Genomic DNA, 27,123 nt, shown 5'->3' on the forward strand with positions numbered 1-27,123 from the left:
AGAGATGGGATATCACCATGTTGGCCAGGCTGGTCTCAAACTCCTGACCTCAAGTGACGCGCCTACCTCAGCCTCCCAAAATGCTTGGATTACAGGCATGAGCCACCACACCCGGCACGAATCATCATTTCTATGAGATAAATGCCTGGAAAAGCAATTGCTATATCATATAGTAATTGCATGTTTAGTTTTTTAAAGAAACTGCTAAACTGTTTTTCAGAGTAGCCGTACCATCTTACATTCCCAGCAGCAATACATGAGCAATCTGGTTTCTCCACATCCTCACCAGCATTTGGTGCTATCACTATTGTTCACTTTAACCATTCTGATAGATGTGTAGTAACATCTCGTTGTGGTTTAATTTAAATTTCCCTAATGGTTAATGATTTTGAACAACTTTTTATGAGCCTGTTTTCCATCTGTATGTCTTCTTCAATGAAATGTCTCTTCATGTCTTTTGCCCATTTTCTGTTTTGTTTTCTTTTTGTTTAGCCAGTATCTCACTCTGTCATTTAGGCTGGAGTACAGTGGCATGATCATAGCTCACTGCAGCCTCCAACTCCTGGTTTTTGCACATTATCTAATTGACTTGCTTATTTGATTTGTTTTTTCCTGTTGAGTTTTTTGTTCACATTTAAATCATTTTATTTATTTTTTTAATAGCTTCAAGAGATAATTCACGTAACATTCAGTTCCCCAATTTAAACCATACAATTCAGTGGATTTTACTGTTTTCGCAGATAAGTGCCCCTATCATCACATTCTATTTTTAGAACATTTTCACTATCCTGCTATCCCTTCTTCCTCACCTCCCACCTCCAGTCCTAAGCAGCCACCTACCTACTTTGTGTCTCTATAGATTTTCCCATTCTGGACTTTGACATGAATGGAATCACATGTTATGTGACCTGTTGACTGTCTTCTTTCACTTAGCATAATGTTTTCAAGGTTTATCCAGCATGTATTGCTATTTTATTTGTTTGTGTGGCTGAATGATATTCCATTGTATGGATATGCCACGTTTTGTTTATGCATTATATCAGCTGATGGACATTTGGGTTATTTCCACTTTTTGGCTATTATGAATAATGCTACTATGAACATTCATGTGCAAATTTTTGTGTGGACGTATGTTTTTATTTTTCTTTGGGACATATAACTAGAAGTAGTATTACTGGGCCATATGGTAACTCTGTTGAAGTTCTGAGGAATTGCCAAAGTATTTCCCATAGTGGCTGAACCATTTTACATTCCCACCAGCAGTGTATGAGGGTTTTGATTTATCCACATGCTCACCAACACTTGTTATTGTCTGCCTTTTTTATTTTACCCATCCTAATGCATCTGAAGTAGTATCTCATTATGGTTTTTATTTGTATTTCCCTAGTGACTAATGATATTGAGCCTCTTTTCCTGTGCTTATGGTCATTTGTAGATCTTCCTTGGAGGAATCTATTTGAAGGCTATTCTCTATTCTTAGAGAAGTCTATTCAAGTCCTTTGCCCATATTTTAGTTGGGTTATTGGTCCTTTTATTATTAAGTTGTAAGAGTTCTTTTCTTTCCCCCCTCTTTTTTTTTTTTTTAAGTCTCCCTCTTGTTTCCCAGCCTGGAGTACAATGGTGCAATCTCGTCTCACTGCAAACTCCACCTCCCAGGTTCAAGCAATTCTTCTGCCTCAGCTTCCTGAGTCACTGGGATTACAGGCGCCTGCCACCACGCCTGGCTGATTTTTTTTATATTTTTAGTAGAGACGGGGTTTCACCATGTTGGCCAGGCTGATCTTGAACTCCTGACTTTAGGTGATCTGCCCACCTCAGCCTCCCAAAGTGCTGGGATTACAGGCATGAGCCACCACGCCTGGCCAAGAGTTCTTTATGTTTTCTAGATTCAAGTCTCTTACCAGATAAATGACTTGCAGTTATTTTCTTTCATTCTGTAGGTTGTCTTTTTACTTTTTTGATGGTGTCCTTTGAATCACAAAAGTTTTAAATTTTGACAAAGTTCAATTTAGCTAGATTTTCTTTTGTTGCTTATGCTTTGGGGGTCCTATCTAAAAAACGGTTACCTACTCTAGGATCACAAAGATGTACTCCTTTGTTTTCTTGTTAGAGTTTTATAATTTTAGCTTTAACATTTAGGCTTTTGATCCATTTTAAGTTTTGTATATGGCATGAGATAAGGATCCTAATTCATTATTCTGCATGTGGATATCCAGTTATTCCAGCATCATTTGTTGAAATAATTGTCTAATTGTTCCCCTATTGAATTGTCTTATCACCCTTGTCAAAAATCAATTATAGTAAAGTGAAGGTTTATTTCTGGACACTCAGTTCTATTCCATCACTCTATATATCTGTCCTTAGTCCAGTATAACAAATCTACATGTCTTGATTACTGTCTCTTTGTAGTAAGTTTGAAATCAGAAAATGTAAATGCTGGCCAGGCACAGTGGCTTACGCCTGTAATCCCAACATTTTGGGAGGCTGAGGCGGGAGGATCAGCTGAGGTCAGGAGTTTGAGACCAGCCTGACCAACATGGTGAAACCCTGTCTCTACCAAAAATGCAAAACTTAGCTGGGCATGGTGGCACATACCTGTAATCCCAGCTACTTCAGAGGCTGAGGCAGGAGAATCACTTGAACCGGGAGGTGGAGGTTGCAGTGAGCTGAGATCGCATCATTGCAGTCCAGCCCAGGCAACAAGAGTGAAACTGCACCCATTGCATTCCAGCCTGGACAACCAGAGTGAAACTTCATCTCAAAAAAAAAAAAAAAAAGAGAGAGAGAAAATGTAAATCCTCAAACTTTGTTCTTTTTCAAATTGTTTTGGCTAGTCTGGCTCCCTTGCATATCCACGTATCTAGAAGTTACATGGATCAGCTTGTCAATTTCTACAAAGAAGCCAGTTGAGATTTTGATAAAAATTGTGTTGAATCTGTAGGTCAATTTGGGAAGTGCTGCCATTTTCACAGTATTTTTTTCTGATTCATGAACTTAGGCTGTCTTTCCATTTATTTAGGTCTTCTTTAATTTCTTTCAGTAATGTTTCCTAGTTTTCAGAGTATACATTTTAACACTTTGTTAAATTTATTCCTAAGGATAACATTTCTATTTGGAAATAAAATTTTTAATTTCATTTTAGATTGATGCTGTCAAATAGAAATACAAGGACTTTTGTATATTGGTCTTGTATCCTGCAACATTGCTAAACTCATTTTGTGGTTTTAATAGTTTTTTTTTTTTTTTTTTTTAAAATAGAGTCTTGTCTTGTCACCCAGGCTAGAGTGCAGTGGCATATTCTTGGCTCACTGCAACCTCTGCCTTCAGGGTTCAAGCGATCTTCCTGCCTCAGCCTCCTAAGTAGCTGGGACTATAGGCTTGTGCCACCACACCCAGCTAATTTTTTTGTATTTTTAGTAGAGACGGGGTTTCACCATGTTGACCAACTCCTGACCTCAAGTGATCCACCCACCTCAGCCTCCGAAAGTGCTGGGATTACAGGCATGAGCCACTGTGCCTGGCCAAGTTTCAGTAGTTTTTTAGTGGATTATTAGTTCACTCTTCTTTTTGGTGCTCAGATTGCCTGATTCTAGATCGTGGGAGTCCCTTTAAGTGGGCTGTCTTGTTCTTTTGATGCTGTCCTCCAATAGACTTTGATAGTTTTCTTGATTCTGACACAATAAGATGTCCCAGGTTCATCCTGTTCAGTTTCTGCTCCAGTCTTATAATTGATTATTTTCCCAAGGATTGTTGGTTATTTTTAGTGGGAAATGGTATTAGTCTTTTTTCACACTGCTGTAAAGAACTACCTGACATTGGGTAACTTATTAAAAAAAGAAAGTGTAATTGACTCACAGTTCCACATGGCTGGGGAAGACTCAGGAAACTTAAAATCACAGTGGAAGGGGAAGCAAGGCACGTCTTATGTGGTGGCAGGAGGGAAGGAATGAAGAAAGCCACACTTTTAAACCATCAGATCTCATGGGAATTCACTATCACGAGAACAGCATGGGGGAAACTACCCCCGTGACCCAGTCACCTCCCACCAGGTCCCTCTCCTCACACATGGGGATTACAATTCAAGATGTGATTTGGGTGGGGACACAGAGCCAAACCATATCAGGTATTTAATAATATCTAGAACCTTGGTGTTGGATGAACTCATTGCTGTCAGATAATTACTGCAACATGGCAGTAGCCAACTAAAAATGCTTGCAGTAAATAAATAGCAGGTCTGAACTTTAGCTGCACATTACTATCACCTGGGGGAACTTAAAAGGTATCCATTAAATAGGAATTTCTGGGGGTGGGATTCAGCCCTCAGTACATTTTTTTTTTTTTTTTTTTTTTTTGAGATGGAGTCTTGCTCTGTTGCCCAGGCTGGAGGGCAGTGGTGTGATCTTGCTCACTGCAAGCTCCGCCTCCTGGGTTCATGCCATTCTCCTGCCTCAGCCTCCCAAGTAGCTGGGACTACAGGTGCCTGCCACCACACCAGGCTAATTTTTTGTATGTTTAGTAGAGACAGGGTTTCACCACGTTAGCCAGGATGGTCTCGATCTCCTGACCTCATGATCTGCCCGCCTTGGCCTCCCAAAGTGCTGGGATTACAGGTATGAGCCACCACCCCCGGCCAGCACTCAATACTTTTTAAAGCTCCTCAGGTGGTTCCAAAGTGTAGCTAAGATTTATAATTGCTGTAATAAAGTACAAAATGACTACCAGCCAGAGAGACAGTGCTATAATAGTAGAAATGACTTATTTTGTTGATCCGATTAAGATTTCATATACCTAAATTAAAGTAAATGAGAATAAAGCTGTATCCTTGAAAACTATTTGGCAACTACTTTGAAAAACACTTTGTTAACTTATTCAAACAAGTATTATCAAATATTTCAAACAAATACGAAGAATTGCACAATGGGTCCCCATGTGTCCATCACCTCACTTTAACAACCGACAACTAATGGCCATTCTTGTCTCTTCTATATCCCTACCCATTTCCCCCCTACTCTTGAGTATTTTGGAATAAACTTCAGACATACATCTGTAAATGTTTCAGTACATAGTTCTAAAAGATTGGGATTGGAGCTTTTAAAGATTGTTTTTAAATGTATCCTTACTATCACTATCACACCAAAAAATTTTAACAATATGAATTTTTATGTTACATAGGAAGATATGATAAGAGAACAGAAGATATACCATAAATATTTGGCACAGAGACGTGAGGAAGAAAAAGCTCAGGAGAAAGAATTTGACAGAATATTAGAGGAAGACAAGGAAAAGAAGTTGGCTGAGAAGGACAAGGAGCTGAGACTTGAAAAGGAGGCAAGGAGACAGCTTGTGGATGAGGTCATGTGTACAAGAAAACTTCAAGTTCAAGAAAAGTGTAAGGAACTGAATTACAGTTTTGTTATAACTTGCCCTTAATTCAATTTAGGTAACAACCAAAATACTAACAACCATAATACTTATTATGTAAAACACCATGAGGGATGCAAAAAGGATGAAGGCAGGAGGCCTGTTTTTGCAAAGCTTATCTAGTTGGATATATATGAAGAGTTTTATATACCAGCAGATTCCAGTCACAGAGGAGAAGTTCTCAAGGTTAAAGGAACAGTACATCATTTGAATACTGTGTGCCTTGGTGATTAGAATGAAGAGTGAGAAGGTGGGGCACAGACATACAGCTCCCTCTTGTCCTTTGTATCTGTCCCTCTTTTCTTTTGAAAGTTTTCCCCATACTGTTGCAGGAAGTCAGGGACCCCAAACGGAGGGACCAGCTGAAGCTGCGGCAGAAGAACATAAATTGTGATTATTTCATGGACTTTTATCAGTTCCCAAAATTAATACTTTTATAATTTCTTATGCCTATCTTTACTGCAATCTCTGAACATAAATTGTGAAGATTTCATGGACATTTATTAGTTCCCAAAATTAATACTTTTATAATTTCTTACACCTGTCTTACTTTAATCTCTTAATCCTGTCATCTTCGTAAGCTGAGGATATATGTCACCTCAGGACCCTGTGATGATTGTGTTAACTGTACAAATTGTAAAACGTGTATTTGAACAATACAAAATCAGTGCACCCTGAAAAAGAACAGAATAACAGCGATTTTCAGGGAATAAGGAAAGATAACCATAAGGTATGACTGCCTGCAGGGTTGGGCAGAATAGAGCCATATTTTTCTTCTTGCAGAAAGTAAGTAGGATAAATATCGCTGAATTCTTTTCCCAGCAAGGAATAGCCCTGGGGAAGGAATGCATTCCTGGGGGTAGGTCTATAGACGGCAGCTCTGGGAATGTCTGTCTTATGTGGTTGAGATAAGGACTGAAATACACCCTGGTCTCCTGTAGTACCCTGAGGCTTACTAGGATTGGGAAATTCCAGCCTGGTGAATTCTAGTCAGTCTGGTTCTCTGCTCTCCAACCCTGTTTCCTGTTAAGATGTTTATCAAGACAATGTGCACAGCGGGACACAGACGCTCATCAGTAATTCTAATTTTGCCTTCGCCTTGTGATCTTTATGGCCCTTTGAAGCGTGTGATCCTTGTGACCTACTCCCTGTTTATACACCCCCTCCCCTTTCAAAATCCCTAATAAAAACTTCCTGGTTTTGCAACTCGAGGTCGCCATCATGGTCCTACCAATATGTGATAACACCTCTGTAGGCCCAGCTGTAAAATTTCTCTCTTTGTACTCTTTCTCTATTTCTCAGACTGGCTGACACTTAGGGAAAATAGAAAGGACCTACGTTGAAATATTGAGGGCTGGTTCCCCCAATGCCATACCTTTGTTTATGTAGTTGTCTCTGCCTATGATGCTCTTGATATGAGAAATCTAGTCATCCTTCAGTGCCAGCTCAATTGACTCATGCCTTGAGCAGCCCTCTGTGTTCCCCCATTTAAAATAAATCCTCTTTCCAGGGCACTGTGGCTTGCTCACATCTCAGATGACCAACTGGCCAGGAGGGTCTTTATTTGGAGACTATTCTCAAAGTTTGGAGAATCTTTCCCCTTTTTAATACTTACATTCAATCCACGTCAGTTACTAGGTGTTTCTTTCATAAAGGTAGTTTAAGCTATCCTTGTAAGGGTAAGCTTTGTTTTAAGGTTTCTGAAAGTTACATCTGTGCTGAATGACCTTTGTCTCTTGGAAATCCCTGGACTAGGTTGCATCGTACTGCTAAGTGATACATAGTGTCAGCCCTGTGAGATGCTTAAGTTAACTTTATGGCTATCTATAATCTTATAGCCACATTATGTCTCTATTATTTTACTATACTATGCCACTGTATTCCCTCAGCTTCAAGCAGTGCTTGGTCACAGAAGGGTGTTCGTTGAGAGGGTGAATTTCCACCTCCAGATTTCTGCCATTTCCATGTCCAGCCCAATGGACCAGAGAGGCAATAAACACATGGACACATTTATTATTAGGGTACCACTGGATTTCACACTAGTGGTCTTCGCAAGAGGAAGCTTATCCTGGTCCCATTCATTAATTCTTCACTCCAGGAATTATAATAGCAGTAGAAAATTGTTAAGCAGATGGAACTTTTAGAAACCGAGTAGAAAGTTTATACGCTGAAAAGATTTTTATATTCATCAGTGATGTTAGAAATAGCCAATCGGTGCCAGGAAGAAAAGTCAGCACAGAGACAAATGATCTCTCAGCAAGGCCATCTTTACTTTCTGCAGAAAGGGTGCTCAGTTGCAGATGGAACAATAGCGAGAGCACACCTAGGCCAGGGAGGGGAAGGAGTTCTTATTCCTGACTCACATGGCCCCTGCTGCCGTGTCATTCCGCTATTGGCTAGGGTTAGACCACACAGGCTAAACTAATTCTGATTGGCTAATTTAAGAGAGTGACAGGCTGAGTGGTCTGGCGGGAAAAATGGTTATGGAATGAGTCAGGGTGGAGAATGAGGGTGGAGCAGATAATCGGAATGAGTCAGGGTGGAGCAGGTAATCAGAATAAGTTAGGGTGGAGCAGGTAATCTGAATGAATCAGGGTGGGGCAGATGATCAGAATGAGTCAGAGTGGAGCAGGTAATCTGAATGAGTCAGAGTGGAGCAGGTAATCTGAATAAGTCAGGGTGGAGCAGGTAATCAGAATAAATTAGGGTGGAGCAGGTAATCTGAATGAATCAGGGTGGGGCAGATGATCAGAATGAGTCAGAGTGGAGCAGGTAATCTGAATGAGTCAGAGTGGAGCAGGTAATCTGAATGAGTCAGGGTGGAGCAGGTAATCAGAATAAATTAGGGTGCAGCAGGTAATCTGAATGAATCAGGGTGGGGCAGATGATCAGAATGAGTCAGAGTGGAGCAGGTAATCTGAATGAGTCAGAGTGGAGCAGGTAATCTGAATGAGTCAGGGTGGAGCAGGTAATCTGAATGAATCAGGGTGGGGCAGATGATCAGAATGAGTCAGGGTGGGGCAGGTGATCAGAATGAGTCAGGGTGGGGCAGGTGATCAGAATGAGTCAGGGTGGAGCAGGTAATCTGAATGAGTCAGGGTGGAGCAGCTAATCTGAATGAGTCAGGGTGGAACAGATGATCAAAAAAGGTTGCTTTATGAGGAAGTTAAGTTTAAAAGTAGAAGGCAAAGAATTGAACATACTGACATATCTTTGAAGGCAAATTTAGAACTCATATCTAACAAGTGATAAGTGTTATGTAAAATATTGGAAAAACATGGAAAATTTATTGAGACCCTTTATAAACAAGGAAACAAAATCAACCATAATTCTACCACCCGGGAATAGCTACTATTCACAGCTTTGTATATTTTCTTCTAGTATTTTTACTACATATATAATTTTCCTTCACAAATTAGAATCATGTAGTATATACTGTTTTATGGTCTATAATTTTCACTTATTGAAAATATTTTAAGTCATTTTTTGTCAATTATAAGATTTGTAATGACTGCCTAGAAATCTGTTATAAAAATGGGCCATAACTTATTTTACCTAAACACAACTAATGACCCTTTATATTGTTTCTAATATTTTTACTGCTGTTTTAGAATTCCAGGTTACTGTCTCCATACATAGTTATTTTTGGATTGTATCTGGCTGTTTAAGATAAATTTCTGAAATAGATTGTGGTACCAAAGATATATACATCTCAGATGTATATTAGCCAGTTGTATTTATTATTTTGTAAACTCTGTTTCCTGTGTCTTTTTTTTCTATTGGGATGCTTAAATATATTTATTAACTTATAAGAGTTTTATTTATTTATTTTTTGAGACGGAGTCTCACTGTGTTGCCCAGGCTGGAATGCAGTGGCACGATCCAGGCTCACTGCAACTTCCACCTCCTAAGTTCAAGTGATTCTTGTGCCTCAGCCTCCTGAGCAGCTGGGATTACAGGCACGTGCCACCATGCCCAGCTAATTTTTGTACTTTTAGTACTTTTAGAGGGAGTTTCGCCATGTTGGCCAGGCTGGTCTCGAACTCCTGACCTCAGGTGACCCACCTGCCTCAGCCTCCCAAAATGCTGGGATTATAGGCATGAGGCATTGCACCCAGCCAAGAGCTTTATATATTTAAATAATATTTATTTTATAATAAATATATATATTAAATAATAAATTATAATAAATAAACTCTTATTAATATGAATGACAATGAACTGTTTGTCTTCAAGGAGAGAAAAGTAGGAAGTGTTTTAACATTGGTAATTTATATGAAAAAGGGTAATTATAGATTTTCAATGAAATATGATTAAGAGGAAATCTGTAGATTGTAGCATATATGAGTCTAAACCCAATTTATTTCTCAATTGAGATGAGTACTTCTACTTTATCAATCTAAGATCCAGCCATGATTCTCAGCTCTACCTTTCTGAAGACAATATGACTCTGGTGCCCAGAAAGATGTTGGCAAGTCTTGTCTGAAAGTCATTTGACATATAATTACTTTTGCTTTTCTTAGTGCAAAGAGAAGCTAAAGAACAGGAAGAACGTGCTATGGAACAGAAACACATAAATGAAAGTCTTAAAGAACTTAACTGTGAAGAGAAGGAGAATTTTGCAAGGTATGATTTTGTTTTCTATATCATCATTTGCTACCTAAAAAACAGATTTTTGGCCAGGCATGGTGGCTCACACCTGTAATCCCAGTACTTTGGGAGACTGAGGAAGGAGGATTGCTTGAAGCCAGGAGTTTGAGATTAGACTGGGCAGTGTAGCAAGATCTCATCTCTACAAAAAAATAAAAATAAAAATTAGCCAGATATGGTGACATAGACCTGTAGTCCTAGCTACTTAGGAGCCGAAGTGGGAAGATCACTTGAGTACAGGAGTTACTCAAGTACAGCAGCTATGATTGTGCCACTACACTCCAACCTGGGCAATAGGCAAGATCTGTCTCAAAAAAACAAAAACTAAAACAGATTTTCAACATAGAAGACCATGTGCCATAATTCATGCATTATTGACATTATTTTGCATTAGTGTTACACTTGTCCTTCTAGAAGCTCAAAGCAGTTTACAAAATTTCATGTAAAAGTAGGCACCAACTGTCTTCGTAAAATTAAATTCCATTGCCATTATGTATATTATGATTATACACATAAGTTGTTAGGCTGGATGAATATCTTTAAAAATAAAATAAATTTGAAACACTTAAAAAATAGGCACCAACCTTAAATCCTAATAAAATCGGAAGAAGATTTTTTTTGCTCCATGAAGTAAATCCTGAAAAGCAGGCTGGCCTAATCAGCTAGATTAGCAGAATGGCTTATAGGGACAGGATTCCATACAAATGTCCCCAGGAGGATGTGTTTAGCCTTACTGCATTAGAAAACTCTGGATGCTTTGGGAAATACCACTGCCCTCCTCTGACAAGGGCTGGGATTAGTTTCCTTCTGATCATCACAACCAAGCTCAAGTGGGGGAAACACGCGGCTGCCTCCTTGCAGCTTTTCTTACACCATCGCACTCTCTTCCCACTGGTGGCCATGATACCTAAATCAGGCAGTCAGTGTAGTGGAGGAAGAGGACCTGGTTTCTCTGATTATTGGTCACCCTCCCTGTTCCTGGGGCCTGTCCCTTGACTTACTCACACTTGGTGCATAGAAATAAGCTCTTCTCTTTCTAGAAAAAGTATGGTTAATGTGCCTGATCCTATTCTCACTTTGGGGTCACAAACAACAATATCTGTCCTACTGTTCTGAGTTCCTGCTACTGCCTCTGCTGTGGAAATCTTTTCTTCTCATATATATGTGTGTGTGTGTATATGTGTGTGTGTGTGTGTGTGTGTGTGTATATATATTGTTTTTTTTTGAGATGGAGCCTTGCTGTGTCACCTAGGCTGGAGTGCAGTGGTGCAACCTCGGCTTACTGCAATCTCTGCCTCCCGGGTTCAAGCAATTCTCTGCCTCAGCCTCCCGAGTACCTGGGATTACAGGCACATGCCACCACGCCTGGCTAATTTTTATTATTTTTAGTAGAGACAGGGTTTCACCACCTTGACCAGGCTGGTCTTGAACTCCTGACCTCATGATTTCCTCGCCTCGGCCTCCCAAAGTGCTGGGATTACAGGCATGAGCCACCGCGCCTGGTCTCCTTCTCATTTTTAAAAAGTCTCCTGTTGGAGATTTGGGAGGACTCAATAAATATCACATCTCTTCCCTGCTAAACTTCTGAATCAGCAGAGAGATAAGGAAAAAATTATGGCAGAGGTATTACAGTTACCTATTGCTACATAACAAAACACCCTGAAATGTGTGGTTTAAAGCAATTTATGATTATCTCTTATGATTCTGTGGGTCAACAAGGCTCATCTAGGTAGTTCTTGCTTGGAACATCTCATATCGTTGAAGTCAGATCCACATGACTGAGGCTATATTCATCTGAAGGCTCAACCTAGGATACCTACTCATATAGGGAGCAGTGTATGCTGACTGGAGTCAGGGATCTCAGTTATCAACTAGGAGTTTTAGTTGTCACCTGGAACCCCTATGTGTGGGCTCTCCATGTGATTTGGACTTCTCACAATGTGGTGGCTTGTTCTGAGAGGGAGAGTTCCAATAACAAGTATACCAACAGCTAGGAAGAAGAAGCTGCCAGGCCAGTTAAGAGCTACAGCTGGGACTGGCATAGCATTACTTCTGCCATATTCCATTGGTCATAAAAGTAGTTACAGGGCCCATACTGATTCAAGGAGATGGAGAAAGAAGCTCCACCTCTTGAAATGGTAGTAGAGGTTCACATTGCTGAAGAGCATAACTAGGCTGGTGGCATGGGGGTAAAAGAATTTACCAAGACAGTTGTAGGTACAGGCAGATTTATTAGAGAAAGTAGGAAAATTCAGTGCAAGAAAGCAATGGCAACCAGCAAGAGAGGAGCTGACTGCCAGGAAACAAAGGCTTGCTGGAGATTTTATAGGATGGTTCTTGGGCTACTTGATAACACCAAGGTAGCAGGGAGCTAGCTTGCATTCTTCTGTCAGCCGAGGTGTTTGATGATAAATCGAAGCATTTGATGATAAGCAGGAAGTTTGTGAGTTTTGTATGTTATCTGCACAGGAGGGCTATATGTCCTGGGCCATGAACAAAGGCAGACCTATAGCTTATCTGCTTTATCTCTTTGCTTTCTCCTGGTTCCACCAGCCTGATTCCTTTTCCCTAATTAGGAGTACACATATGGGGAGGAAGATAGTACTGTGGCCATCTTTGGAAAATAGAATCTACCATAGAGGGGTATCCAAATTATCTTTATTTCTGATAAAATCCCATTATCTTTGTTTCTGATAAAAGTTGATGGAGTGTTTTCTGACCCCAACAACAGATTCTCTGCTTCTTCAGACACCAACTGGATGTCCAAGAATTCAATTCAGTTCTGATCGTAACTACCCCCGGTTAGTACAGACCCCACAGGGTAAGGGCTTAGTCCCACAAACTGCTAACACTTCAGACACCAGATGCTAGTCCCAGACCACCTTCTGATCAACCAGCTATAAATTGGAGTTCCCACGACCTCCTCCTCAGGTTCAACAGTTTGCTAGAATTGCTCACAGAAATCAAGAACACATTTGACTTATGTTTACCAGTTTATCACAATGGACACAACTCAGGAACAGCTAAGTGGAAGAGAAGCATAGGGGCTTCCGTGCTCTCTGCGGGTGCACCATCCTTTCAGCACCTCTCTGTGTCACCATCACAGATGCCCTCAGAACATCCTTGTTCAAGAGGTTTTAGAGCTTCATCTCCAGCCCCCACCTTCCCCTCCTGAGAGGTCAGTGGGTGGGGCTGAAAGTCCTAACCCCCTCATCACTTGGTCTTTCTAGTGACCAACCCCATCCTGAGGCCACCCAGGGACCCTACCCTAAGTCAGCTTATTAGCATAAAATCAGTTGTTCCTATGAATGACAAAAGATACTTTTACCACTCAGGAAATTACAAGAGTTGTAGGAGCTCTGTGCCAAGAAGTAGGAACAAAGATCAAATATAATTCTTATTATACCACAGCTGATATTAAAAATGTGGCTTATATTTCTAGCCATTGAAACTACAAAGAGGCCAGGCATGGTGGCTCACACCTGTAATCCCACCACTTTGGGAGGCCAAGATGGGCGGATCTTGATCCCAGGAGTTTAAGACCAGCCTGTGCAACATGGTGTAACTCTGTCTCTAAAAAAATACAGCAACAACATAAAAATTAGCTGAGTATGGTTGTGTGCACCTGTAGTCCCAGATACCTGGGATGCTGTGGTGGGAGGATCACCTGAACCTGGGAGGTTGAGGCTGCAGTGAGCCGTGATTGTGTGATTGTTCCAGTAGTGTACTCCAGCCTGGGTGACAGAGTGAGACCCGGTCTAAAAAAAAAAAAAAGAAAGAAACTATAAAGAAAAAAATATGGCTTATAAATTGTAAAATTATATAACCATTATGGAAAACAGTATGGAAGTTCCTCCAAAAAACTAATATTAAAACTACTACATAATCCAGCAATCCCACTTCTGGGTATATGTCCAAAAATTAAAAGCAGGGTCTCGAAGAGATATTTGCACAGAAATATTCATAGCACTATTCACAGTATTCAAGAGGTAGAAGCAACCCAAGGGTCTATTAATGAAATGAATAAACAAAACATGGTATATATTTATGACGGAATATTATTCAGCCTTAAAAAGCAAGGAAATCCTGTCACATGCCATAGTATGGATGAACCTTGAGGACATTATGCTAAGTGAAATAAGCCAGTCACAAAAAGACAAATACTGTATGATTCTATTTTTATGAGACATATAAAGTAGTCAGATTTATAGAAACATAAAGTAGAATGGTGGTTACCAGGGGTTGTGGGGAGCAAAGAGGGGAGGGGAGTTTCAGATTTGCAAGATGAAAAAGTTCTGGAGATCTCTTTTACAACAATACGAAGAGACTTAACTGCTGAACTGTATACTTAAAAATGGTTAATATGTAAATTTGTTATGTGGGTTTTCTTGTTTGTTTGTTTTTGTTTTTGTTTTTTTGACAAGGTCTTGCTCTATTGCCCAGGCTGGGGTGCAGTAGTGTGATCACGGCTCACTGAAACCTCAACTTCCTGGGCTCAGACAATCCACCCACTTCAGCAGGGACCACAGGCACATGCCACCATGCCTGGCCAATTTTTTATTGTTTTGTACAGATCAGGTCTCCCTATGTTTCCCAGGCTGGTCTCAAACTCCTGTGATCCTCCTGCCTTGGCCTCCTAAGGTACTGGGATTATTAGGTGTATGATCTATGTAATTTTGTTTTGTTTTGTTTTTTGTTTGTTTATTTTTGAGATGGAGTTTCATTCTTGTCACCCAGGCTGGAGTGTAATGGCGCAATCTCAGCTCACTGCAACCTCCACCTCCTGGGTTCAAGTGATTCTCCTGCCTCAGCCTCTTGAGTCCCTGGGATTACAGGCATGTACCACCATGCCTGGCTAATTTTTGTATTTTTAGTAGAGACGGAGTTTCTCCAGATTGGTCAGGCTGGTCTTGAACTCCTGACCTCAGGTGATCCGCCCACCTCAGCCTCCCAAAGTGCTGGGATTACAGGTGTGAGCCACCGTGCCTGTCATAATGTGTTTTTTATTACAATAAAAATTACACTATAAATAAAAAAAACTGTCATATATTTAAAATATGGCTTATAGATGCAAGAAATTGTCTAGTTAATACTGAACAGAATGATAAGATGAGGCTAACTTACCCAGTCCCCAGCAGCATGAGACCACTGCAGGCCTCCTGTGCAGGGATGTGGCCCTTTGATTTAGAGCAGAGCAGAAAACAGACGGAGCAGCCTCTAAGATGAAAGGGGAAAAGCTGGCTGGGTGCAGTGGCTCACGCTTGTAATCCCAGCACTTTGGGAGGCCAAGGTGGGCAGATCACTTGAGGTCAGGAGTTTGAGACCAGCCTGGCCAAAATGATGAAACCTCGTCTCTACTAAAAATACAAAAATTAGCCAGGCATGGTGGTGGGTGCCTGTAATCCCAGCTGCTCGGGAGGCTGAGGCAGAGAATTGCTTTAACCGGGATGTGAAGGTTGCAGTGAGCTGAGATCGCGCAACTGCACTTCAGCCTGGGCGACAGAGTGAGACTCCTTCTCAAAAAAAAAAAAAAAAAAAAAAAGAAAGAAAGAAAGAAAAAAAGAAAGGGGAAAAGTTGAATTGAGCAGTTTGCTTATCCTTTCCAATTTTACCCATAGAGAAGAGTGAGGGAAGGGATGGAGGCAAACCAAGAACTATTCCCACATAGCAGTGAACATTGCGAGCAGGGAAGAAGCATTTCCTCTCTAAAATCCGTATTTGTTCTAGGATTATATTAATGATTATTGTGTAAGAAACCCATTATTGAGTTTTTCATCTATTTCTTCTCCACTCATCCTGATTTTAATGGGAATTTTAATTTGACTTTACAAATTATATTTTAATTGTAATGCTCTAAATAAATCTAAATGCTTAGTTTTATAATTTTATGCTTTGACATTTCTAATACTTTAGACGCCAATGTTTAGCCCAGGAGTACAGGAAGCAACTTCAGATGCAAATCGCCTACCAGCAGCAGTCCCAAGAAGCAGAGAAGGAAGAGAAACGCCGAGAGTTTGAAGCAGGGATAGCAGCAAACAAGATGTGTTTGGACAAGATCCAGGAGGTCCTGTCCACCCATCAAGTGCTGCCTCAAAACATTCATCCCATGCGCAAGGCATGCCTCAGTGAGCTTCCACCGTAGTTCCGTGAGCATCTATGTATCTTTTCTTGGTCTTTTAATATTTTTAACTACAGTATGCTTGTATGCTTCTTTTAACTCCTGGATAAACTGTTCTTTTTTCCCCTGAGTTTGTGTAATTAATTGAACGTAATTTTTTTCCTTTGAATAAACCTGCACCGTTTTCGGAGTTCACAGACTTACAAATCCAAATGCTCTACCTCATTGCATGTTGTTATTTTCCTGCCCCCTTTGCCTCCTTTTTTAACTCACTTATGACTAGTTCCATTTGCTGACAACTATCTACCCATATGCCCATTTCTTCTTCCTTCCTTTCTCTTCTCTCTCATATACATAATTCAATGTTAAGAGAGCATTTTTGCAGGCAGAACTGGGATTAACAGCCACTTTCATTAACCCACCTATTTAGTCATTAAACATATATTTTCAGAGTGCCTCCCATGTGCCAGGCACTATTCTAGATCCTGAGACTTCAGCAAAAACAAAATATACCCCTTGCTCTTGTTGAGCTCACATACTCAACAGGCAACAAGGGTTAAGTGCCATAAACTGGAAATGGCAGGTGTGCTGTTTCATTTTATATGTGATGATCAGAAAAGGCCTCTTTGAGCAGCTGATATTTGAAAAGAAGTCTGAATGAACTAGCCATGGATTATCTGCAGGGTAATCATCTAAGGCAGAGGAAAAAGCCAGTGCAAGGTCCCTTGGGAAGAAGCCTGCTGAGTGCATTTGAGGCATAATATTTGTGCTGGAGTAGAGTCAGTAAAAATAGATTAATCAGAAAGGTAGTTGGGGCCAGATGATGTAAGGCCTTGGAACCATGGTAAAGGCTGACTTTTGCTTCACTAAAGGGAGCTGTTACAGGGTTTTCAAGAGAGGAGCAACACAATATGATATAAGAGGGTTGCTGGCTGCTATGTCTAGAATAGACATCAGGGAGACAGAAACAAGCATGTTAAGTGATTGCAGCCAGGCATGGTGGCTCACATGGGGTAATCCCAACAGTCTGGGAGGCCAAGGCGGGTGGATCACTTGAGGTCAGGAGATCGAGACCAGCCTGACGAACATGATGAAACCCTGCCTCTACTAAAAATACAAAAATTAGCCAGGTGTGGTGGCGTGCGCCTATAATCCCAGCTACTTGGGAGGCTGAGGCAAGAGAATCACTTGAGCCCGGGAGACAGAGGTTGCAGTGAGCCAAGATTGCACCACTGCACTCCAGCATGGGTGACAGAGTGAGACTCTGTCTCAAAAAAGAAAAAAATAATGTTAAGTGATTACAATAATCCAGGTAAGAGGTGGTGGTAGTGTGGTAGCCAGCCTCCAAGATGACTCCCCATGATCTTCTCCTGTATTTATGTCCAACCTCCCTGAATCACGGCTGATCTGCAGGACCAATAGAACAGAGTATAACTTCCAATACGAGGTCATAAAAGACACTGCAGCTCAGTCAGCCACTTATGCTGGTAAGGATAGGATGCTCAAGAAGCCCTTCAAAGAGGCCCATGTGGGGAGGCATTGAAGCCTTCCACCGAAAGGCAGCACAACATGCCAGCCATGTGCATGAGCAACCTTGGAAGATCCTCCAGCCCCTGCACCAGTTAGGCATTCAGATGACTGCTGCCCTGGCTGATGACTTAACTGCAATTTCATTAGAGATCTAAGCCAGACTGCTCAGTCAAGGTGTTCCTGATTCCCAACCCACAGAAACTGAGAAATAACAGATGTTTGTTGTGGTTTAAGCCACTAAGTTTTGTGGTATATCATTAGGCAGCAATAGAAAACGAATACGGGTTGCATCTTGGGCACTGTGAGAGAGGTCAGATTCTATTTTAAAGGTAGAGCCAACAAGATGTGCTGATGGATGTGTATGTTGAGTGTAGGGCTTGAAAGAAAGTCATAAAATATAACTCCAAACTTTTGGTCTAAGCAACAAACCAGTAAACTGCCTCTGTGGTGGGAAACACTTGACCTATCTCTCAAGTTGTGAACCTGGAGATGTTAGCTAAATGAAGTCAAAGAAATTAAGAAGTTACTGGGTGATTCTCATCAATAGTCAATTTGGCATTCTACCTCTGCACTGCACTGTGTTTTTCATATATCAAAATATGTTTTGTGTTACACCAGTTTTTGTGAAAAACAAATCTGGAAAGGTCTGAAATTTACATCCTTTTCCTAGAGTCATTAGACACAATGAAATATTTTAAAACTCTAGGAAACCCTAAAGTAATGAAACCTAGTTACCTTTGTTTAATCCTCTGTTACTCATACTTACTTGATCTTGAAACCCTTTTTAAAAAAATCAAACCAATTAACACCTTTTGGTAAATGCTCATCTTTCTTCTGCATATTCACATGATTCATTACATCATCTCCATGGGATATTCAGAGAAGCTTTCTGCAGGATATTACTTTCTAAATAAAACAGTGCTTTATTTCTAGTAGCTTGGCCAATGTTTTATGTAAAAATTCTAGAGAAATTTATTCTTTTAGACAGTATTTTAAAAGCTATATTGAGGTATAATTTCCATACCATAAAGTCTACCCATTGTGAGTGAATAAAGTGATTCTTGGTAAATTTAGAGCTTTGCAATCATCACCACAATTTAGTTTTAGAATGCTTCCATCACCCCCAAAAAGTTTTCTTGTGCATGTTTACACAAAACCCTACTTCTTTACCCTGTGCCAAGCAAACACCTTCCAACTTGTGTCTCCACAGTTGTCTTTTCTTCAAATTTCATATTAATAGAATCACTCTATGTACTCTTTCATGTTAGCCTTTCACTTAACATGTTTTTGGGGTTCATCATGATACAGGATGCATCTGTAGTTTATTCCTTTTGATTTCTGTAGTATTCTATTGTATGGATATACCACATTTTACACATCCATTCACTAGTTCAGGGACATTTGCATTATTTCTAAGTTTTGGCTGCTATGAACATTCATATACAAGTCTTTATGTGAACATACACTTTCATTTCTCTTGGTTAGATATGTAGAAATGGAATTGCTAGATCTTATGGTGTTTTTCACTTAAGTTACCAGGCTGTTTCTTTTCTTTTTTTTTTTTTTTTTGAGATGGAATCTCGCTCTGTTGTCCAGGTTGGAGTGCAGTGGCACAATCTGGGCTCGCTGCAAGCTCCGCCTCCTGGGTTCATGACATTCTCCTGCCTCAGTCTCCCAAGTAGTAGGGACTACAGGTGCCTGCCACCACGCCCGGCTAATTTTTTGTATTTTTAGTAGAGATGGGGTTTCACTGTGTTAGCCAGGATGGTCTCGATCTCCTGACCTCATGATCCACCTGCCTTGGCCTCCCATAGTGCTGGGATTACAGGCATGAGCCACCACACCTGGCCCAGGCTGTTTCAAGTGACTGCATCATATTACGTTCCCACTGCAATGTATGAAGGTTCCATTTTCGCCACATCCTTGTCAGCACTTGTAATGGCAATTCTAGTGACTGTGGAAGGTATCTCATTGTGGTTTAAATTTGCACTTTCCTAATGACTAGTGATGTTGAGCATTTTTTCATGAGCTTCTTAGCCCATCATATGTCTTATTCTGTGAAGTATTTATTCAGATCTTTTCCTCCATTTTCTAATTGGGTTGTCTTCTTATTACTGAGTTGGAGGAGTTCTTTATATAGTCTGGAAACAAGTCTCAGCTACTTGGGAGGCTAAGATGGGAGGATCACTTGAGCCCAGGAGGATGAGGCTGTAGTGAGATCTGATGGTGCCATTGCACTCCAGTCTGGGTGACAGAGCAAGACCCTGCCTCTGAAAAAATTTTGTTTGGTCTTTGTCTTTGACTTTGCAAGAAACAGAAGCCCAAAGAAATCTCCTGTCTCTTGGTCTGGTACTTTTTGTTACAGGAAGTCAGGGACCCCGAATGGAAGGACTGGCTGGAGCCACGGCAGAGGAACATAAATTGTGAAGATTTCATCTTAATATGGACATTTATCAATTCTCAAATAATACTTTTATAATTTCTTATGCCTGTCTTTACTTTAATCTCTTAATCCTGTTATCTTTGTAAGCTGAGGATGTATATCACCTCAGGACCACTGTGATAATTGTGTTAACTGTACAAATTGATTGTAAAACGTGTGTGTTTGAACAATATGAAATGAGTGCACCTTGAAAAAGAACAGAATAACAGCGATTTTTATGGAACAAGGGAAGACAAGCATAAGGTCTGACTGCCTGCGGGGTCGGGCAAAAAGAGCCATATTTTTCTTCTTGCAGAGAGTCTATAAATGGACGTGCAAGTAGGAAACATATCGCTAAATTCTTTTCCTAGCAAGGAATATTAATATTAATACCCTGGGAAAAGAATGCATTCCTTGGGGGAGGTCTATAAATGGCCACTCTGGGAATGTCTGTCTTGTGCAGTTGAGGTAAAGATTGAGATTAGCCCTGATCTCCTGTAGAACCCTCAGGCTTACTAGGGTTGGGAAAAAGCCCTGGTAAATTATTATTCTTATTGGGCTTATGTGCCTTTTTCTCCACTTATTTGACATCTCACCTGGATGGATGCTCCTGTGGAGATCTGTACTAACGACAGTGTGTAGCCTGGAGCTACAGATGACCATTGCCCCACTCAACCAGGAGAAGAAGGCACTGCGTTTAATGTTACTATGGGTTGTAAATACCCTCCTCTGTGCCTCAGACATGCACCTGGTTGTATCCATCTAGAAACTCAAGTCTGGGCTGCTTACCTTCTGAAGAGATCAGCCACAGGGGAATGGGGACATTTGGTCTCTGGCCTCTCCCTTTCTCCTTTAAGACAAATGAAACGGGGAGTAATAGGAGATACCCCATACTTTCAATATAAACCTGTAGGGAAACCATGTCCTAAAAATATTGAGGGCCCAGCTAAAACTTTAATTTGGGAAGATTGTGTTAACTCACATGCAGTAGTATTAAAAAATGACTCGTATGGTTTAGTAATAGACTGGGCACCAAAGGGCTATTTAGAAAACAGTTGCTCCTCTGGCGGAAGGAAATGCCTGGAGGCTACTTATTTCTTATTGGGAGGACGAGGATCATCATCGTACTTTGCATAGGAGGTTCAGCTCATTCTCTCCCTTAAAATGGAAAGGGCATTACCCCACTTAGGCCTCGTATGATATTCCCCATTCTGAGTCCAGAACACCCAGAACTTTGGAAATTGGCTATTGCCATGTCTGGACTGCGAATATGGGAAGGGGAAACTTTTCTGTCTGTTGTCCCCACTACCACCCCTTGCATCCGTGATTCTGAACCCCATGATAAATCCCCCCTTTGAACCCTCTTCCTCTTCCTTTATAGGACTCCAATTGGCATTATGATAATTCTTCTCAACCCAGGTATGCCCCTCTACCTCTTCGGCATCCCCGGGCACCTCAGATTGCTTCTTTATGGTGGAGAACATTGGGCATTGCCACCACCGCCTCTCTCCCTCAGTATCAACCTAGATTCAAACATCCTGCTTTGTTTACCTCCAACCTGACTATTCCTATACAGAGTTGTGTTAAGCCTCCTTACATGCTGTTAGTGGGAAATATCAAAATTTGGACAATCAATCAAACTGTCCAATGTATTAATTGTCATTTATATACTTGTGTTAACTCCCGTTTTGACTTCAGGAAAAGTATAATGTTGGTTTGAGCTTGAGAAGGAATCTGGATACTGGTAACTTTACCCCAACCTTGGGAATCTTACCCCTCAGTACATTTAATTAATGACGTGTTACAATGAATTCTCAAAAGATCTAAGAGATTTGTTGTCACTTTAATTGCTGTGATCATGGGCCTAATTACAGTCACTGCACTGGCCACCACTGCCAGAGTGGCATTACACCAATGTATTCAAACGACTCATTTTGTTAATGATTGGCAAGCCAATTCCACCCAAATGTGGAATTATCAACAGGGCATTGATCAAAAATTAGCTAATCAAATTAATGATTTAAGATAATCTATTATTTGGCTTGGAGATTGGCTAATGAGTCTCAAACATCGCATGCAAATGCAGTGCGATTGCAACACTTCTGATTTCTGCATTGCCCTATATTCCTACAATGAGACTGATCATTCATGGGAAATGGTCAAAGGACATCTTCTGGGTAGGGAAGATAATTTATTATTGGACATAACTAAATTAAAGAAACAAAGTTTTGAAGCCTCTCAAGCTCATTTATCCATTGTGCCTAGAGCTGAGGCGTTAGATCAGATGGCAAAGTCTTTCTGGACTAAACCCGATGACTTGGATTAAGTCTGTTGGGGTTCCACTGTAGTAAATTTTGGAATCATGTTTTTCTGTTTAATCAACTTGTTTTTAGTGTGCTGGACCAGTCAAAGAATCTTGCTTCAAAACCGAGAGAATGAACAAGACTTCATTGCCATGGCACATTTATGTAAAAAGAAAGGGAGAAATGTTATGGCAAGTCAGGGACCCCGAACGGAGGGACTGGCTGGAGCCATGGCAGAGGAACATAAACTGTGAAGATTTCATCTTAATATGGACATTTATCAGTTCTCAAATAATACTTTTATAATTTCTTATGCCTGTCTTTACTTTAATCTCTTAATCCTGTTATCTTTGTAAGCTGAGGATGTGCATCACCTCAGGACTACTGTGATAATTGTGTTAACTGTATAAATTGATTGTAAAACATGTGTGTTTGAACAATATGAAACCAGTGCACCTTGAAAAAGAACAGAATAATAGTGATTTTTATGGAACAAGGGAAGACAAGCATAAGGTCTGACTGCCTGCGGGGTCGGGCAAAAAGAGCCATATTTTTCTTCTTGCAGAGAGTCTATAAATGGACGTGCAAGTAGGAAACATATCGCTAAATTCTTTTCCTAGCAAGGAATATTAATATTAATACCCTGGGAAAAGAATGCATTCCTTGGGGGAGGTCTATAAATGGCCACTCTGGGAATGTCTGTCTTGTGTAGTTGAGATAAGGACTGAGATTAGCCCTGATCTCCTGTAGAACCCTCAGGCTTACTAGGGTTGGGAAAACTCAGCCCTGGTAAATTTGTGGTCAGACCGGTTCTCTGCTCTCAAACCCTGTTTTCTGTTTTTTAAGATGTTTATCAAGACAATACATGTACCACTGAACATAGACCCTTATCAGTGGTTCTGCTTTTGCCCTTTGCCTTGTGATCTTTGTTGGACCGTTATCAGTGGTTCTGCTTTTGCCCTTTGCCTTGTGATCTTTGTTGGACCCTTATCAGTGGTTCTGCTTTTGCTCTTTGCCCTGTTCCCTCAGAAGCATGTGATCTTTGTTGGACCCTTATCAGTGGTTCTGCTTTTTGCCCGTTGAAGCATGTGATCTTTGTACCTACTCTCTGTTCTTACACCCCCTCCCCTTTTGAAACCCTCAATAAAAACTTGCTGGTCTGAGACTCAGGTGGGCATCATGGTGCTACTGATTTGTGATGTCACCCCTGGTGGCCCAGCTGTAAAATTCCTCTCTTTATACTGTTTCTCTCTATTTCTCAGCCAGGCGACACATGGAAAATAGAAAGAATCTATGTTGAAATATTGGGCGCAGGTCCCTCAATAACTTTTTCCATCACATACCGTCATGATTTCTTACCAAAATCTAATTTGGTATCAAAGTACTCTTAATCAATATGCCCTTTAAGGCTTGCTATTTAGCAATGCTGTTGGCATTTTCACTCTATTGGCATCATTTTGTGGTCTCTGTCCAGACCTTTATGCTTGCTAACATAGCATTTGGTGCAGATCCATCAAATACATCAATGCATGCACATTTCATAAATTACACACAGGGATGAATATTTTTCCTTCTATAAACCATCCTTCTGATATTTTGATTACCTTATATAAATAGGGCAAACAGCCTCTCAGAATACAGATGAAAATTTCATCTAATAAAAAGAATATCTTCTTCTCTAGAAAGACCCCTGAGATAACTGGAAAAGCATATTTTATTGCAGTTAGTGCAGGGAACAATAAAAAGATGCGATTCCATTTATGCCTCTTGTGAAGCTGTCAGCCGGACAAGGGCTCTGAGAGCCTAAACTGCCTCCAAATGTCAGTTTTTTTTCCTATAAAATGCTAAGACATGTGTTTTGGATACAGGCTGGGGGTTATTAGCTTAGTGCTTCCAAGCACTGCTATGTGAGACTTTTATTTGAAATGACTTTGTAGATATAGTTCTGGGGAAACAGATATAGCGAGAGAGTTTCAGGCTAAGTTCTTGCCCTGTATGTGTGACTTCAGGTTGGGCTTTCTGGGATTCATTTTTCTTCCCTAAACCTGAGCTGAAAGGGACCTGAGAGGGTGTCTAGTTCAAATCTTTCCCTTTATAGATGTGAACTCATCTTGGGTTTGGTTCTCCCGAAAGCAGAGCCTGAGATGAGGACTTGGGAGCAGTTAGATTATGTGGTTGGTGATCCAGGAAGCAGAGGAAGGGAGGCTGGGGGGAAGGAACCATGACAAGAATGTGCTACAGAGCGGTTATCACTGCAGTTAACTGGGTCTCACTGCACCTGGGGATCTGCTGAGGAACTGTCTAGAAAGCCTCTCAGGTTTGAAGTGCACAAGGCTGGAGGCTGGAGCACTGATCTCCCCACTCTTGCCTGCTTTGGTAAAGGGTTGTCTCTAAGGGCACTGACCCCCCACACCAGGTGGTGAGGCCTATAGAGGCTGTGAGGTACTCCCTCCTAAGCCACCCTGTCCAAAGCTCTATTAAGCACCTGTGTTTGCTGTTGCCACCTTGTGGTCATATCTTTCTCCTTGATCAACCTCAAATCCCTCTAAGCCTGGCAGAGAGGCAGAGGGAAACCTACCATCAAAGGAGTGATTTTTTTTTTTTTTTTTTTTTTTTGAGATGGAGTCTCGCTCTGTCACCCAGGCTGGAGTGCAGTGGCGGGATCTCAGCTCACTGCAAGCTCTGCCTCCCGGGTTCACGCCATTCTCCTGCCTCAGCCTCCTGAGTAGCTAGGACTACACAAAGGAGTGATCTTTAACTTAATGACCAGAAGACAGGAAGGGGCAAAATGTCTCGCTCTTCAACCCCACACAAGCCCCAGAGGCTTATGGAGATGAGGGGGCCAGCATCCAGAAAGGGAGGAGGAGAGAGGCGCTCCTGGGGACAGGGGGATGGATCACCAGGCAGCCCAGTGGGGCATCTTGGGGTTCAGAGCTCCCAGGGCCACACAGTTCGTGACCTCACTACTGCCACGACCTAGCGTATCAACAGGGGACAGCTGTGCAGTGAAGTTGCACCGGGTATGCAAAGCAGGCAGGCTCTAAATGGCTAAACATTTGCTTGTTCGGGCTGTATTTAAAATCGACTGTATCAACATTTGCATATGGTGTCAGCGGATTTTTGAGCTAATGGGTCTCAGACTGCAGTAAAGAAATAAACAACCTCAGTGCCAATGCACAGGGGTCACTTTTAGCTATTTTAATAATACTCTGAGCAGCCCGTATCCACCTCTGCTGAACTAACAGTCACTGGTCCCCAATAGACAGCCCCACCATTTCCCCGCAGCTAAGCCTTCACTGAGAGTGCTCTCTCTTGCAGCCACGTGGTGGATTCTAGCTTTTCCTCTCTTGAAAGCCCAACTCAATGCCACCTACTCAGGCTAACCAGACATTCTAAAGGCTGCCTGCCACCCTGCTCTCTTCAGTGGTTTCTCTTTTCTATCAGGTCACCTGGGATCTGACCTGCACCCACTACTAGACCATGAGCTGTGGGAGGAAAAGGGTGCTAGTGTGTCTAGAATTGCTGGGTTCTTGGTCTTGCTGACTTCAAGAATGAAGCTGCGGGCCCTCGTGGTGAGTGTTACAGTTCTTAAACATGGTGTGTCCAGAGTCTGTCCCTTCAGATGTTTAGATGTGTCTGCAGTTTCTTTTCTCTGGTGGGTTCATGGTCTCCCTGACTTCAGAAATTAAGCTGCAGACCTTTACGTTGAGTGTTACAGCTCTTCAAAGCGGTGCATCTGGAATTATTTGTTCTTCCCAGCGGGTTCGTGGTCTCGCTGGCTTCAGGAGTGAAGCTGCAGACCTTTGCGGTGAGTGTTACACCTCATACCGGCTGTCTGGACTCAAAGAGCGAGCACCAGTAAGATTTCTTGTAAAGAACCAACAAACAAAGCTTCCACACTGTGGAAACGGGCTTGGCTGGCTCAGCTGCTTTTATTCCTACCCACATCCGGCTGATTGGTCCATTTTACAGAGAGCTGATTGGTCCACTTTACAGAGAGCTGATTGGTCTGTTTTACAGAGAGCTGATTGGTCCATTTTGACAGAGTGCTGATTGGTGCGTTTACAATCCCTGAGCTAGACACAGAGTGCTGATTGGTGCGTTTACAATCCTTTAGCTAGACACAGAGTGCTAGACAGAAAAGTTCTCCAAGTCCCCACTAGGTTAGCTAGTTACAGAGTACTGATTGCTGCATTTACAAACCTTGAGCTAGACACAGAGTACTGATTGGTGTATTTACAATCCCTTAGCTAGATATAAAGTTTCTCCAAGTCCCCACTAGACTCAGGAACCAAGCTGGCTTCACCTAGTGGATCCTGCTCCAGGGCTGCGTGGGGGCAGAGCTGACCGCCAGTCCGGGGCTGCGCCTGCACTGGTCAGCCCTTGGGCGGTAGATGGGACCCGTCGCAGCCCCGCAGGGGGTGGCGCTCGTCAGGGAGGCTTGGGCCATGCAGGAGCCCATGGCAGGGGGAGGCTCGAGCATGGTGGGCTGCAGGTCCCAAGCCCTCCCTGTGGGGAGGCAGCTGAGGTCCGGCAGCTGAGGCCTGAGCGCCAGCTGAGGACCTGGCGCACCCTCTGCAGCTGCTGGCCTGGGTGCTAAGCCACTCACTGCCCTGGGTCTGTGGTGCCAGCGGGCTGCTCTGAGTGCAGGGCGGCGGAATCCAGGCCCACCCAGGACT

General features: G+C 41.7%; 1 protein-coding gene across 2 annotated transcripts in view; it reads left to right on the top strand.

Annotated features, from left to right (window-relative positions):
- CFAP53 (cilia and flagella associated protein 53) overlaps nucleotides 1–23,613 on the top strand; it is a 42,846-nt gene extending 19,233 nt beyond the window's left edge. The window contains exons 6-9 of one of the 2 annotated variants that reach the window (XM_007974047.3): nucleotides 5,173–5,389; nucleotides 9,945–10,047; nucleotides 15,985–16,217; nucleotides 20,085–23,613. In XM_007974047.3, coding sequence (XP_007972238.2) covers nucleotides 5,173–5,389; nucleotides 9,945–10,047; nucleotides 15,985–16,213 — 549 coding nt within the window. In that variant the 3' untranslated portion in view covers nucleotides 16,214–16,217; nucleotides 20,085–23,613. The remainder of the gene's footprint in view (nucleotides 1–5,172; nucleotides 5,390–9,944; nucleotides 10,048–15,984; nucleotides 16,218–20,084) is intronic. The other variant, XM_007974048.3, reaches the window with a different exon arrangement.
- Nucleotides 23,614–27,123: the final 3,510 nt, after the last annotated feature.

This window comes from Chlorocebus sabaeus, chromosome 18 (assembly GCF_047675955.1).
Source record: "Chlorocebus sabaeus isolate Y175 chromosome 18, mChlSab1.0.hap1, whole genome shotgun sequence".
In the NCBI taxonomy this organism is placed as follows: Eukaryota; Metazoa; Chordata; class Mammalia; order Primates; family Cercopithecidae; genus Chlorocebus; species Chlorocebus sabaeus.